Genomic DNA, 15,928 nt, shown 5'->3' with positions numbered 1-15,928 from the left:
GCCACCCCCGGATCATGAGAGGGCAGCCGCCCTGGTTTGTATGGGGGCCACTGGAACTGAGCATGGAAGCTCAACCATGTAAGGGCCTGTGGCCACCGCCAGGGGGCGCCCGGGGGATTCAGGACATCACACCCGGAAGTGCTGCCAAAAGGATTACCAGGGACACCCGGAGTGCTTCTGGGTGCTGAAGCGGAACTTCCGCCACACCAGGAAGTGCAGCAGGAAGATCATTAGAGGGCATCTGGTGCACGTCCGGGTGGGTCTAAAAGAGGCCGCCTTCCTCCAGTCATGAGCCGGAATCGGGAGGAAGAGGACGAAGCTTGGGAAGGAGGAACGGAGGCGGCGAAAGAAAGGAAGGACAATTGGAAGCCCTGGACTTGAAGGGTGTTTGGTGCAGGGGCACTGTGTGCTGTGCAGGACTTAATTGGGAACTGACTTATCAGTGTCTGCCTGTCTGTGTCTGGGCTGGTTTCCACAATATATATATATATAGTGAATTAGATGCTATATAGCGCCCGACCTGGCACAGACTACACAAAGGCATGTGTAAAAACACAACAAGACTTTTATTTTCTTCACCTGTGGGGCACGTCTTCCCCGTAAACCCCACAGGCAATACACAGCCCCAAAGCACTTAAACCACAATACACAACCCTTTTTCTGGTACCACCACTCCTCCCAGGCAACCTTGTCCTTTTCCTCCCAATTATGGCCCTGAGTGGTGGTGGCTGGCCCCTTTTATAGCCCACCCGAAAGTGTTCCAGGTGCTTGACCACCTGGTTCCAATTGCACTTCCGGGTGGGGCTTAAGAGTTATTCAGCTGGGCTGTGGAATCTATGCAGCACCCCCTGGCGGCCACCCCATCTCCCTACCTGGCTGTTGAGGACTCCATTTCCCATGGAGCCATGCGGGAAACTGAGGCACCATCGTCAGCCAGGGAGGCTGCCACCAAGCGCCCCGGGGGAGGTACTGAGACGCCCATGGTTGCTCACCCGGAACATAAGTAGAAGGGGTGTCCTAGCCAGGCATGTGACCCGGGCTGCCCGCCACAATACATATATATATATTTTTTATATATATAGTCACATGCTCAAAGGGCGCAGCTGATGGGCTCTAGTGACTGTAATTGTACCACTGGTTCAGGGAATGCTGCTGTGTCCTAATGCTTTTCCTCTTCCTCCCTCTGCAGACTGGATGATTGAAAGCTACACCACATCTGATTTCACTTCCAATGTCTGTCCACCTGGATCCATCTCTTCCTACCGAAAGGTCTCAAAACCTGGAAGCTCAACCATTTCTTTTGTTCTGCTTTGAACTCATGTTTATAAAGTCTTTCCACAATTTAGTGCATGGTTTTGTTTTGATGGATGGCTGTAACACCTCTGACGTCACTTCCAGTGTGAGTCCATCTGGACTCAACTCTTTCTACCAGAAAGATTTAAGGACTTTAAAACCTGCTTCTGAAAAAACGTTTCTGTAATGTAAATCTTTATCGTTGTCTTGTTCTTCTCTTATAACTGGAGAGTCACCAAAACCAGAGTCAAATTCCTTGTATGCGTGCATACTTGGTGAATAAATCTGACTCAGATGAACTCACACATCACTAGCGAGCATGTTCATTAGTTCTGTACTAGTTGAAAGGTATTAAATAGCCACTACACATACTTATCAATAAATTAAAAATATAAACTATATGAGGAGGAACCATTGGCACAAAATAATTGAAAGACAATGACGGACAATAAAGCAATTACTCACACCACAATGAGTACTAACAATTCTCTGGCAGATAAGCTTAATAAGGACTACACGCACTTTGATGTGAATGTGAGTAATGCCAACCAGCAGTACAACAAAGCTGTTGCTAGAGATCTTCTCAGTGAGGAAATAGCACTCACTTTGTTGGAACACAAAATATGCAGAGCTTTCAGGAAAGTGAATACCAGGAATCCAGCAGGTCCAGTCATTATTCCAGGATGTGTTTTTAAGATCTGTACCAATCAGGCTGCCCCAGTATTTACGGAATATTTAATCTCTACTTAACCCAGCCTGTCTTACGAATATACTTTAAAAGACCTACTATTGTCCCTGTAACTAAAAAAGTAAGTCCAACCTGCTTGAATGACTATCGTTCCAACACTCTAACGCCTATAGCAATGGAGAGATTCAAGAGGCTAGTCAAACATTACATTTGCTTTGCTCTGGCAAAAGACGTATTACAGTTTACATATCGCTCCAGTAGATCCACAGAGGATTACATCACCTTGATCCTACATACAGTACTGGCCCACCTGGACAACAAAAGAGAGAATTATGTGTGAATGCTATTTATAGACTGTTGTTCTGTATTTAACACAATCAATTTCTCTAAGCTCATCACCAAGCTCAGGGACCTTTAGCTGAGCACTAAATAAATCTTTTTGCATGGAGAAACTGCAACGCTGACTGTTTTTTTTTTTTTAATATTACATTTTTTTGTTCACTTTGTTATGATATCTAACATAGAATTCCTGAACAATTCCAAAAATGCTCACTAAAGGGGAAAACCACAAAAACATGGCTAATAACCAGGACAAACACACAGGATCTTTATAAAATATAGTAAGAAGATTTACTTCACAAAAAAGGCTCTGTCAAACTGAGAAGCTCCAAAAAGCACAAAAGGCAAGGAGCTAATGCTTAGAAAAGACAATGCCAAAAGCAAACAAAGTCCCATTGCAAAATCCAAGATGGTGAACATCGTTATTGTAAATATTTTTCAAATCAAGCGATCGTAAAGGCCATAAAATCTATGGAAAGCATACAGAAATTAATTTGACAAACGGTAAACGTTACTAGAATTGTATGTGGAGCTTTATTGTCTCTCTCCAATTCATCAGTGGATGATGATCTACCATCAGGGTGAACTGGGGTTGTGCAATGGCATATGTGAGAAAAGCTAATACAGGTGTTGTACCAAATTCACCCCCCTACCCCACCAAATCATCAACGTTCACGTTGCACACGCATCACCCAAACCATAAGGTATTATTTTAGCATTCTTAAGGTAAATATGTAAGTGCTACTGATTAACTCTATCATACCATTAGAAGAGTCTGATTCATTGGTAGTTGACACGTTTCCACACAATACACATATGCGGTTACTCATACATTATATCGCCACCCCTCAATCTAATGTACAACTAACCATTGGCCTAAATCTCTGAGGGGCTTTTTTAAAGTCATGTTCATAGAGTGTAAATACAGTCATCCCTCACCTATCACGGGGGTTATGTTCCAGAGCCCCCCGCGATAGCTGAAAATCCACGAAGTAAAAACCATATGTTTATATGGTTGTTTTTATATTGTCATGCTTGGGTCACAGATTTGCCCAGAAACACAGGAGGTTGTAGAGAGACAGGAACTTTATTCAAACACTGCAAACAAATATTTGTCTCTTTTTCAAAGTTTAAACGTGCTCCATGACAAGACAGAGATGACAGTTCCGTCTCACAATTAAAATAATGCAAACATATTTTCCTCTTCAAAGGAGTGCGCGTCAGGAGCAGAGAATGTCAGAGAGAGAGAGAAAAGCAAACAATCAAAAAACAATAGGTGCTGTCTGGGCTTTTAAGTATGAATGTCAGAGAGAGAGAGAGAGAGAGAAAAGCAAACAATCAAAAACGGATAGGTGCTGTTAGAGCTTTTAAGTATGTGAAGCACCGTGCGGGAAACATAACGCTTGACAAAGCAGCCGCAAGTAAGCCCAGCAAGGAAGGGAGCAATGTGAAGGTAGTCTTTCAGCATTTTTTAGACGAGTGTCCGTATCCTCTAGGGGTGCGAACAGCCCCTCTGCTCACACCCCCTCCGTCAGGAGCAGAGAATGTCAGAGCAAGAGAGAGAGAGAGAAAAGCAAACAATCAAAAATCAATAGGTGCTGTTTGGGCTTTTAAGTATGTGAAGCACTATGCGGGAAGCATATCGCTTGACAAAGCAGCCACAAGTAAGCCCAGCAAGGAAGGGAGCAATGTGAAGGTAGTCTTTCATTGTTTTTTGAGGAGCATCCGTATCCTCTAGGGGTGCGAACAGCCCCCCTGCTCACAATATATTTGAGGAGTTTTATTTAATATGTAATACATGCTCTGATTGGGTAGCTTCTCAGCCATCTGCCAATAGCGTCCCTTGTATGAAATCAACTGGGCAAACCAACTGAGGAAGCATGTACCAGAAATTAAAAGACCCATTGTCCACTGAAACCCACGAACCAGCGAAAAATCAGCGATATATATTTAAATATGTTTACATATAAAATCCGCGATAGAGTGAAGCCGCGAAAGTTGAAGCGCGATATAGCGAGGGATTACTGTATATGTGTGAGACACCCTGGAACATGTGGGGTTTAAATCTGCATGCTACAACAAATTTTTCTCAATTAGAGAAATACATGTAGGTAATACAGATGAGTTGATATTTGTCATTCATTATGCATCCAGCTTTTCCTAATAACCAAATATTCCAACAGTCACCAAAGCGTACAAAAATATATATTATATGTACTGGCAGAACTGAAATTTCACAACAGGGCAGGGCACACCCACTCATCACTCATATCAAGACCCATTTGGTGTTACTAATCAACCTAACCTGTGCATGATGTGAACATAAATTGGAGACTTGGGCTGTAACAGATATCCTTAAATACTCCAGTGCAATTAAAAAAAAAAGAAATAAAATTAGGTTCGCTGTTCTAAACATAAATGGCTTTATTTTGCCTCTTAGGTCTAAATTATATTTATGCGGAATAGAAAAATGATAAAGTAATGCTATGTCTGTGAATTACTAGTTTTCAGTCTAAACTCTAAAGCTTTAAAGCTTTAAAAATAATTAACATTAGCTTCTCTTTTTAGAAACAATTTTAATTCGTTTTTGATGTCTAATTTTGTTTTTCCTTGGCTTTACAATAATATTAGTGATTACCCATTTGAATATTTTGGGATCAATGTACATCCCTGAAATTCCATGGATGATTTTCTTGGACAGCATATTATTTAATTAACACTGACTGGCAACCATATTGAAACAAGTTTCACTTAAGTTTAAGACGTCACTTTGGAAGTCTCTACTTACACTTTCCCTGAAGCAGTATTTTCAGAAATGAACACAGTGTAGGATGAGTTAGTGAACTGTGGAGGTCTGGAACCAACTAGGATAGAGACAGATGCATAGTGATCTTGCCTGCCCAGTTCTTCAACAGCTTGTACTGTGAGGACATGTTCAGTGTGGAGCACAAGAGTCTTCCCAGTTGTTCTTATTTCCCCTGTTACTTTGTCAACTTCAAACAAGCCACTACCACCTAAGAAAATAAAGTAAAATAATTGGTAAGTGAAAAGTGTAAGCACATGGCAAATGACAGCTTCTATACTGCACAGCATGAAAGTAACAATTTGATGATAGTTAGTATTAAGGCAGGGTGTTTCTGTCAAAATGTCAATCAATGATGATTGATGACTTGATGGCCCCACCCCGTTTCTTTGATTGGTGGATTTAAATAATGCGCCCCACCCTTTTAGTCTGATTGATGGATTTAAATGATGCATCTGCCCCCTCTCATGCAATTGGTGAATTCCAACCTGCCCCTCCCTAACCCCGCCCTAATCCCACCCCCTCCACCTGATTGGTCAGGGTTTGTGTCAAGAGCAATTTGACGGGTGTTGGTCCCATCCAGACCCTGTCTTAATCCCACCCCCACCTGCCTGATTGGTTCAGGGTTTGTGTCAAGAGCAGTTTAATGGGTGTTGATCCCACCCAGACCCCACCTTAATACCACCCCACCCTCCTGATTGGTTCAGGGTTTGTGTCAAGAGCAGTTTGATGGAGGCTGCCTCTGCATTGCCCCCCCGGGCTGTCAACACCTGTTTGTTGGCTGGCACCCCCGTCCCTGCCCCTTCTCCTAAGGCTCTTTATATCAAAAGAATGACCTGGCCATGAACCCAAGGCCAGGTTTCACTTATAGCCGCTCCTGCATATCCTCTCAACGGTGCTGGAGTATGCCCCTGCATCTATCTATTATTTTAATACTAGCCAACCCGCGGCGTGCCATACGCCGCATAATCAGGCCACTTTTTTAATGATTTATAAGCAGAGGGAAAAAATTAACATTTGAAAAATCCGGAGAAGAGGGGAAGGACGCCCATTACGCCCCATCCGTCATGCTAGTCTGCTGATTTCTCGTTCAGTAACCTGTGAGTAGTGATGGGCGGAGTGAAGCCTCACGAAGCATCAACATGTTTGAAGCAATTGTGTCGGAAATCGTATCGAAGCTTCGAAGCATTTGACACTCACCTCTCTCGTGACACCTCCTGGCCATTTTCATTAACGTTACAGAAACTTATGATACACTTCAATGACGTCTGTTAAAAGTCGTATTGCTTTTATTTTTTCATAGCTACAGACTGACAACGAAGAGAAGGGTTCGTCAGCAGCTTGTAGTGTGTGATGTCTAAAAAATATAAATATAACTAACGCCGACAGGCAGAATGCACTATACGATAGCAAGAGTTAAACAAAATAAGACCCCTCACCTCATGCATTCCCGGCTTTCAATTAGTATTTACTTTTGCACTGTATCATTATAATCGCTCCTGTTATTAGTATTATAATTAACCCTGATCTTTTCTTGAGATCACATTTAATAGCCTTAAATGTTTTCTTTGGTCTGTCTTAATTAAAACGGAGTAGACAGAAAATAAAGGTTTATCCCTGTACTTTGCCATGATATAGGTAAGCACATTTGAGAAAGAAAATGTGAAATCCTTAAATCACAGATGTCATTATTCAATCAAGTATTAAAATTTGCAGTGCTTCGAAAGCTTGACACAGTGTCGAAACCTGAGTATCGAGCGGCCCATCACTACCTGTGAGTCACGTAGAATTTTCATTGTTGTTTGCAGTTCTGGCCGCTTTTCGCGTACTGAGTTGTACCGGAGTCACAGTTGAGAAACAGTTTTTTAATGTCTTTTAAGCACAGGGGAAAAAATGAACATGTGGCCCAGTGCATTCTTTAACTGCCTTGTGGCGCTGTAGTAGTACGGCTGCTTTGCAGTAAGGAGACAGTGGAAGATTGTGGGTTCGCTTCCCGGTTCCTCCCTGTGTGGATAGCAAATTATCTGCAACAAACAAACTGTTTTACACGCTGCAAACCAATCCGCACCGCTTTTTCAATGTTTTTTAGCAGAGGGAAAAAAATGAACATTTGCAAAATCCGTAATGCTGCTTTCAGTAAGTACAATGCACACGCGTTTAATTTGCCAGCTGTCTTTTCTGGTTTGGGCCGCTTTTGCAGTGTTACCTCTTGTGTATATTATATCTTGAAATCCTTCGAGTTGCTAATTAACTAACTAACACCCACCCACTCAGCTTGTGTGAAAAAAATGCGCCCGTTCTTTCATCATTTTGTTGTAGCAATATACATTGTGTTTCCACTCAGCGCGGAGGCGCGCATTCATCTCGGATTATTACATCCTGCTAGACTAATCTGCTACACGGCTGCGTTAGAAAAACCGACTTATCCCGGATGAGTTTCACCGGCATTAATGATTAGGAATCTGGTTGGAACAAAACCCTGCATCCACAAGGGTTCACCAGGACCGAGTTTGGCAAACACTGCTGAACAGAGACGAAACCGACTCAGGTGAGGAGTGGGGGCGGGCAAAGTAGTTGCAGCTATTGATTATTCAGTGTTGTTTGCTTGGGTGTCTGATCTGCGTTGACTGACATGGCTGTTTTCTGCGTATCCCATGGTTGTCTTCCGGCAGTGTGAATGCCTCGAGAGACAGGACGTCCTTGTGTGGTGAGTTGTTGCAGTTTGTGACCACGTCGCAGACATTATCCCAATGTTGGCAAACAAAGCTAGCAGCCATGTTGCGAAGTTTGAGAGCAACAGTTTCGTCAATGACATTTTTACATCCAGCTAGTCTGCTAGATTAATGTGCTACACGTCTGCGTTTGAAAAACCGACTTATCCCGGATGAGTTTCACCGGCATTAATGATTAGGAATCTGGTTGGAACAAAACCCTGCATCCCCAGGGGTTCGCCAGGACCGAGTTTGGGGAACACTGCTGAACACAGACAAAACCGACTCAGGTGAGGAGTTGGGGTGGGCAAAGTGGTTGCAGCTATTGATTATTCAGTGTTGTTTGCCTGGGTGTCTGATCTGCTCAACAGGATCATAAATAAAAGGAAAACAATGTGAAGGCAATGTCACAGGTGATCCTGTGGTATAGCGGGTCCACAGCTCCCATTCAAAAGCCCATTTTTAAATAAATAATCATCGCACTCACAGTGTAGCGAGGGGCGTGGAAGTGTGGCTGAAACGGTTTCCGGGTAGACTCGTGCTGCAGGCATTTCTCCCCTGTGCAGTGTGTGAGCAAGTGAGGAGAGAGAGAGAAAGCCGGTACGTTAGAGTGAGCGAGAGCAGGCTCAAAGGCAATGTGTTCCTGTGGTATAGCGGGTCCATAGCTCCCCTTCAAAAGGCCATTTTTAATCAGGCGACTGACAGTAGTGGAGTCAGGCACAGAGAAGGTCAGCTGCAGAGACAGCATCTCGACTGTTGCAGGGCCTGAAGCAGGTGAGACGCTAATGAAAAAGAGGCACAGGGCTTATTGGTTTTTAAAGACTGCTTCCTTCATTGTGTTTTAACTTCAATTTTAAAGGATTGCACGGCTCTCTCTTGCACTGCCTGTGTGTGCCTCTGTCTCTCTGTGGTACTGCCTCTGTGTGTGTGCGTGGCTCTCTCTCGCGCGCTGCCTGTGTGTGCCTCTGTCTCTCTCTGGCGTTGCCTCTGTGTGTGTGCGCGGCTCTCTCCCTCGCGCTGCTTGTGTGTGCCTCTGTCTCTCTCTGGCGTTGCCTTTGTGTGTGTGTGTGTGTGTGTGTGTGTGTGCCTCTGTCTCTCTCTGGCGCTGCCTCTGTGTGAACCAAGGTTCCACTGAGGTTGACTAATGAAAAGTCAACGTGGCTCAGAGCTGCAAGTGGACTGTGGCACAGACAAACAGAAATGACGGCATGTTTTCCGAGGCGTCGCGTCCGAGTTGGTGGGCGTGGCTCCTTCCTGCGTGCGCCATGGGCGTCTTACTTGTCGGCGGTTTAGTGAATCCATGCCCCTTCCGGCGTGCTTTCCATGGGTGGCTACTTGTCTCCCGGCTTAGTGAATTATATATATAGATTATCATGAGATTAAAAATATCTATCTATCTATCTATCTATCTATCTATCTATCTATCTATCTATCTATCTATCTATCTATCTATCTATCTATCTATCTATCTATCTATCTATCTATCTATCTATCTATCTAACTTTTGCTTTATAATTTGTAAAACAGGAAAGCTTTTTCTATCTAAACCACTTTTAATTGCTCTCTGTACACCGCAGTTCAAAACATAAAAGCTTTCCACATCTCACAGAAAGCCATTTCGCAGAAGGGCAAGCTGACAGCCGCTGCATGCCTTTCTTCTAGATGGGGGAAGGTTTTTCACCGCAGGACCTGACAGCTTCTAATCAGCAGGAATGTGGCTACTATCTCTACACACTGAGCCATGAACGCGCAACCTGCGCGTGCATGCGCAGCCCCTCCTTCGCTGAGAAAACAGATGCACGTTTTGTGGTTTCTAACTTTTGAAGGTAAAGGATTTTAGGTATTGCCTGTAAAGCATGAGATAACTAGTTCGATATAAGCCTTTTAAAAATCAAACAGAGGTAAATAGTATACAGCAATTCCCTTTTAAATCATGTTTGATACATATAAAATAAACCCTTTTCTATCAAATACACCGCATTTTAAATAATCAAGTACATTTATGTATGTATTTTCAGCTGAGCTAAGGATCCAAATTGCAGAAGCATTTTGCTTAACTTTCCAAAGGTGAAAGTTGTACCCAGACACAGAGTGAACGGGGACGTTTGAATAAGAATAACAATAACATACTTAAGTCCAGCGCCTTAAACACTCGGCCGTTCTGGTGGTAGAAAAAGCCGTTTTAAGCACTCTTTGCCACTCTGTGAAAACTATGATCATTTTTCAGCTCCTTCAAAAACAGGTGGAGACTCATCTTCCGACACGGGAGGCCAGAAGGGTCGATCCCCACAGCAACACAGCTGTGGGCCCTGCTCAAACATTTTGCTTATGCGCATACTTGGGGCAGCTGACCCAAGAACAGGGTCACACCAGTCTTTAACATAAGTTTATATCTTCTTGTTGTAAATGTAAAGTGTTCTTAAAACGGGTCAAAGGGCACACATTTGCTAAAAGAAATCACTCACCTTATTATAAAGACAGCTTTTAAAAAAAATAGCGCTCTTTTCAGTATATAAATAAGCGTTCAGACCGGTTCATTACACAGCTTGCCATTAATACTGAAAAATGTCTCCAAATCTCGTCGAAAGACAAAACGGTGCGTCTTCAATATCTTATTAGAACAGTGTTTTCTATTTATTTATTTTTTACGGATAGGACTAAATGAAATATAATTATTGTTAATACAGTCTATTCTCCTGAGAGTCACGGCAGTCAAGATCACGGTATGGCATATTTTTGATTATTATACGCGTCAAACAAGTATGTTTTAAAAAAAGTATTGCTGAATCCTTATATTTTATCCTTAGGTCAATTTTTCCAAGTTGATTGTCCAATCTATTACTCAGAAACCGCTAACTCCCTTTTAAAAAAATATATTTGTTTAAAATGAGAGGGGGTGGGGATTTAAAATCCAAAATGATCATAGGTAACCTTTAATTATTATGCTCAGTACCATATCTATCTATCTATCTATCTATCTATCTATCTATCTATCTATCTATCTATCTATCTATCTATCTATCTATCTATCTATCTATCTATCTATCTATCTATCTATACGATGATTAATGTACAAATACAATGTTCATATTACTGAAGCAAGCAATATTAGTTTTTTCTGTTACCGAAACGGGCATTCCAATCAATTACTTTTTGTCTCGGTGTCAGAAAATTCAGCTGGGGCCTCTCCTCTGAGAATATTCAGGAGCGCTTTAAAAGCACAGGCAGGTTGTGCATTAGCTCTGATATAACAAGATGTCAGTATTCTGAACTACTTACAGAAGGGGCCGCTTGTGAAATGCTTACTCGTTTGAAACAGGCTCACGCAGTAGCAGGTGATTCTCTGCATGGGGGCCGCCTGTTTTTAAAAGTCTGAGATAACGAAACATTTTTGTTTTATAAACTCTCATTTGGATAGCCGGTTGTAGACAGACTGACTGAACCCTGAACTGGGCCCAGGAGCTTCTACCGATGTGAGTGCTTAATAGAAATACTGCAACAGTGTTTTCATTCATTTCACTAAATGAAATGTAATTATTTTAATACAGACTAGTCGCCCGAAAGTCCGGATGATTTTTAGACATATCAAGTGTATTGTTGAATAATTGGGTAAATGATTATTATAATATGTTTCTGTATTTATATCTTAATACTCAGGGAACCTGAGACCAGGCTGTCTGTTTTTATTTACGTCTTTAGATTTTAAAAAGTTTTTATCCATAAGTTTTTTCTGACTGTACTCGGAGAAGAAAAGCGGATTCCGTGTCACTAGCTAAGTTTCCATCCAGTTTTTTGCGACGTTTTGTTATCGACAAACAGAATATACGTAAAAAAAATGTGCGAAATTTGCTGTCTCCAGCATGTTTCCATCAAACTGGCTTTTTATCGATAAAATGGTGTGCGTGATGACGTCATCCCCCCCCCAAAACGAACTGTCGCATAACTTTTGTTGTATCGCGAAAAAAATCTGCCCTTGAGCCGTTTCCATACATAATTTTGTGTATGTCGCAAATTATCTACCTTTTGTTTTCCACGTTACACCCCCTCCACTAAACAAAGAAACAAAGAAATGGAGAGCTTATTCAGACAGTTTTTTGAAATTTGCCAGCTTACTGTTATTTCAGTTTCACAAATAATTGGAATTGTTCGTAATATCCGAAGACGACAGCAGAATGAAGCAGTTGCTTGTCTGATAGCCCTAGCGCTCGAAGAAAGTACCCCAGTGCGACGAAACCCACGGGTATGGGAGAGATGACGGAATAAGACCTTCTGGGAGGAGGTGGTGGAGAGACACTTCACAGAAAATCTCTGGCTGCAACATTTTAGAATGACATGGCCGACGTTTGAGATGTTGTGTGGATTCATCAGTCCTGATGTTGCGCCCATCACAGGTTGCCACCGACCACCGGTTCCAACCCAAAAGCGGATTGCCATCGCCCTTTACAAGCTGACAACCTGTGCCGAGTATAGAGTAGTTGGAGAAACTTTCGGGGGTTAGTAAAACTACCGTCCATCGATGCGTATATGCTGTGTGCACCGCTATTAAAGAAAAATTAATGCGGCGTTATATCCGACTTCCGACTGTAGCGGAGGCCAAGGAAATTGCATACCGCAATTCCTTGGTGCATCTTGTGCCACAGATTTACGGTGCGCTGGATGGCACGCATGTGCCTATTCTTCCCCCGACGGAAGGCTACCGCGATTATATTAATCGCAAAGGGTGGCCATCTATTGTTCTCCAGGCCCTTGTTGATGACAGGTGCATGATAAGAGACATTTGCGTTGGCACTCCTGGAAGTGCCCATGATGCAGCTGTGTTTGCAGCATCGGATCTGTACAGGTGAGCCTACCTTTCAACATCCCTTCTCAGTGCGATAAGAACTGAATTAGTACTGTAACCTGCTTCCCTTAAGGTTTTTAATTAAAACTGAAATTTGAATTAATACAAAATAACGACGTTTAATAAAAAAAAACTAAAGTTAATATTAATGACAGAATTTCTCATATATGCTAAAACATCTGCCATTTAATAATAAGAAAAAAATGTTTAGATAATGAAACACACGGTTTATTAAATATTTTGACTGGCACAGTAAATTACCTTTGCGGTTTTTGTATTATTTAGACATCCTGAGAGACACCCCCAGGCTACAGTTGATGTGGAGGGAGTTCAGGTACCCCTTTTAGTAGCAGGAGACCCAGCCTATCCGCTACTGCATTGGCTCATCAAAGGTTATCCTGGTCCCAATTTGTCTCAAGAACAAGAAGCATTCAACTCTTACTTGAATGGATCCAGAGTTAAGGTGGAGCACACTTTCGGACGTCTGAAAGGAAGATGGTGCATCCTAGCCAAACGATTTGACATTCACCACTCTTTCATGCCTACTGTTGTGGCAGCGTGTTGTGTACTCCACAACATCTGTGAGATGGAGAAGCAACGATTTGTACCATCTAGTGAAGACTCACGTAATGAAGGCGAGAGACAACCGAGCCGCTTGCAATGCGATGAACAACCTTCTGCACAAGCTGTGATTATCAGGGATGCTCTAATGCAATATGTATCAAACTTGGAAAGGCAGTAGGCTGTCATGGGAAAAGTTTAAAAGGCATTTGAACCATAAAACCAAATTTTGTTACTATTATTTCAAATCACAAACTACAACATGCTGTTACTGATTTTATTTGTAACAAAATTTGTACATTTGTTTTATAAAGATTTAACACAAGAAGCTTAATTTACATCTTGTAGAATGTACCAGACTACTTGTTGTAAACCTTTGTTTTAAAGTAGAAAAGAATAATTTGAAAATAGAAAACATTTGTTTTGGGATATTAAACAACATAAAACAGTTGCAATGTCACATGTGTCATTAATAACATTTTACTTTTACTGAATACAAGAAAAAAAAAAATATATATATATATACACTGAAGATACTGGTACCTGCAGAGGAGCACAAACTAAAAACATTCTCTGCATGCTTTACTTAAATGAACAAGACATGACCTTCACCTACAATATTGTGTTATTTTTAAATATGAACCAAAAAATAACATGAATATCCTACTCCAAGTTTAGGTATGTGGTGAATGACATATTAGGATGTGTATTCAAAGAAGAATGTGTTGAAGTGCCTGCTTGACTGTAGGGAAGATGAGACGCTTGATGATTGGAGCAGCTGGGTTGAATGTGCAAACTCTCTGGTTGCCTCAAACCAGCCATCACCTCAGATGCATGAGCATGCCTTTCTGCAGCATTTGCACAACGCTCAAAACAATGTACAGCTTGAGAGATGACAGTGGTAATTGACTGAATGACTTGTTGATCTCGCTCTGCTTGCTGCCGCTGCAGATTAAGGAAATCCTGAAAAATAGCTTTCATGTCAGTTAACTGCTTTTTTTTTGGACCATATTGTTGACTTCGCCTCCACGTTCTTGAGACATTGGGTGGTAGGTCAGAATCTTCTGCCGTTTCCTCAGGCTGGTCCAGGGAGGGTGACTCTGTATTTGAATCATTTGCTGGTCCACCATCAGAGGGGATGAGTGAATCATTTGGTGGATGATCTATAAAATCCAGAAACTTCAGTTAGTTTCCACAATTTAAAAACACTATAAACAACCCAATTTATTTTACTTTATTTTTTTTTTTTTACTTAAACGTCCATAGCTCCATAAAACATGTAATTCACATTCAGCACAATGTAAATACAACATATCAAATTGAATCATCAATGCTTTTTCCCCCAAACATTACCATCACTCAAATAGACAAAAATGACTGGAAAAGGGAAAAAATTGCTAATTAGGACTTACCTGTGGACACACTGGAGTCATCTTCATTTTCCTGCCCTTCAAAGAGATCACAGGACTCTGTTTAACACAAAAGTAGCCCAGTTGATTCGTAAGTCTTTAAGTGAACTTTTTTCGTACACATCTCAAAGTGTTTTTTAAAAAGACGTGAGTGTGAAAATGTGGAAGTGATTAAAGTAGGATTCGTTTTATTTATTTATTTTTTTATTTATTTTTTTTTATTTATTTTTTTTTCTTTATTTATTTTTTTATTTTTTTTATTTTACTATACCTTAAAGTAGACTGTTTAACTTCATACCCTTGGTTTAATGCTTGTTCTACTATTTATACAATTACCATCATACTATTACAGTATGAATTACCAGGTTTATCCTAGACTAGTTTTTAAAATCACTCCCAGGGTTGTTTTTTTTCTTTTTTAATCTTAATATCTTAACTTAAAAGCGCTGAAGATTATTTCAAGCTTAAATATTGTTAATGAGAACATTTTCGGCAGATAGTATTAAGGATTTAACTGTAAAAGATATCTCTGTTTTAATTATGTAACGCCGCTGCAGGGTGGGGTTTGTTTTGTTTTGGACGTGCTCTGTCTCTTCGTATGTCAGAGGACTGGAACATCGCGAAGTGGGGTCTAGCCTCATGTGGGGAGGCAAAGTGGGGGGGGTAGGGGGATAAAGGGGGGAGAGAAGGAGAGCAGGTTATATCTAATCTATTCTTATAATCCTTATAATTATAAATATCAATGCAGCAACAGGCTAACATGCAACAACTCCTGGGGAATCTTGAAACTAAGATTAAAACTGCCATATTACCAATTAAAACTATAAAATGACATTAAAAACTCAGAATCAATGTCTCCATGATGGGACAGTTAACTTTGTGAGCTGGAATGTTAAAGGCCTGAATCACGAATTAAAGAGAAAGAAAGTATGCTCTCACCTAACAGGCTTAAACGCTAAAATAGTATTTTTACAGGAGACCCACTTACTAACCAAGGATCAGTTCAGATTACAAAAAGACTGGACTGGCCAAATGTTCCATTCTAGCTTTATAAAGAAAACTAGAGGGGTGGGAATTCTCATACATAGAACAGTTCCATTTGTAGCATCAGAGGTAGTGTCGGACCCTGAAGGGAGATATGTGATGGTCATGGGCAACTTATATAACAGTAAAATGATTTTGATAAATGTTTATGCACCCAATGTTGATGATAAGGAATTCATGCAAAATCTATTTGCATCCATTCCCAATGTGAACACTCATAAAATTATAATGGCTGGGGAC

General features: G+C 41.2%; 1 protein-coding gene and 1 long non-coding RNA gene across 2 annotated transcripts in view; one reads left to right on the top strand and one right to left on the bottom strand.

The window, feature by feature from the left end:
* LOC127530104 (uncharacterized) overlaps positions 1-15,928 on the top strand; it is a 589,449-nt gene that overhangs the window by 115,613 nt on the left and 457,908 nt on the right. The gene's annotated exons all lie outside the window — the stretch shown is intronic.
* Positions 1-15,928, bottom strand: part of si:dkey-22o22.2 (neural-cadherin) — a 299,017-nt gene that overhangs the window by 237,759 nt on the left and 45,330 nt on the right. Inside the window, exon 3 of the mRNA XM_028817759.2 lies at positions 5,109-5,334. Within this exon, the coding sequence (XP_028673592.2) occupies positions 5,109-5,334 (226 nt within the window). The remainder of the gene's footprint in view (positions 1-5,108; positions 5,335-15,928) is intronic.

The sequence above is a fragment of the Erpetoichthys calabaricus genome, chromosome 13 (genome assembly GCF_900747795.2).
Source record: "Erpetoichthys calabaricus chromosome 13, fErpCal1.3, whole genome shotgun sequence".
NCBI lineage: Eukaryota > Metazoa > Chordata > Cladistia > Polypteriformes > Polypteridae > Erpetoichthys > Erpetoichthys calabaricus.
This window is presented reverse-complemented; position numbering and strand designations above follow the sequence as displayed.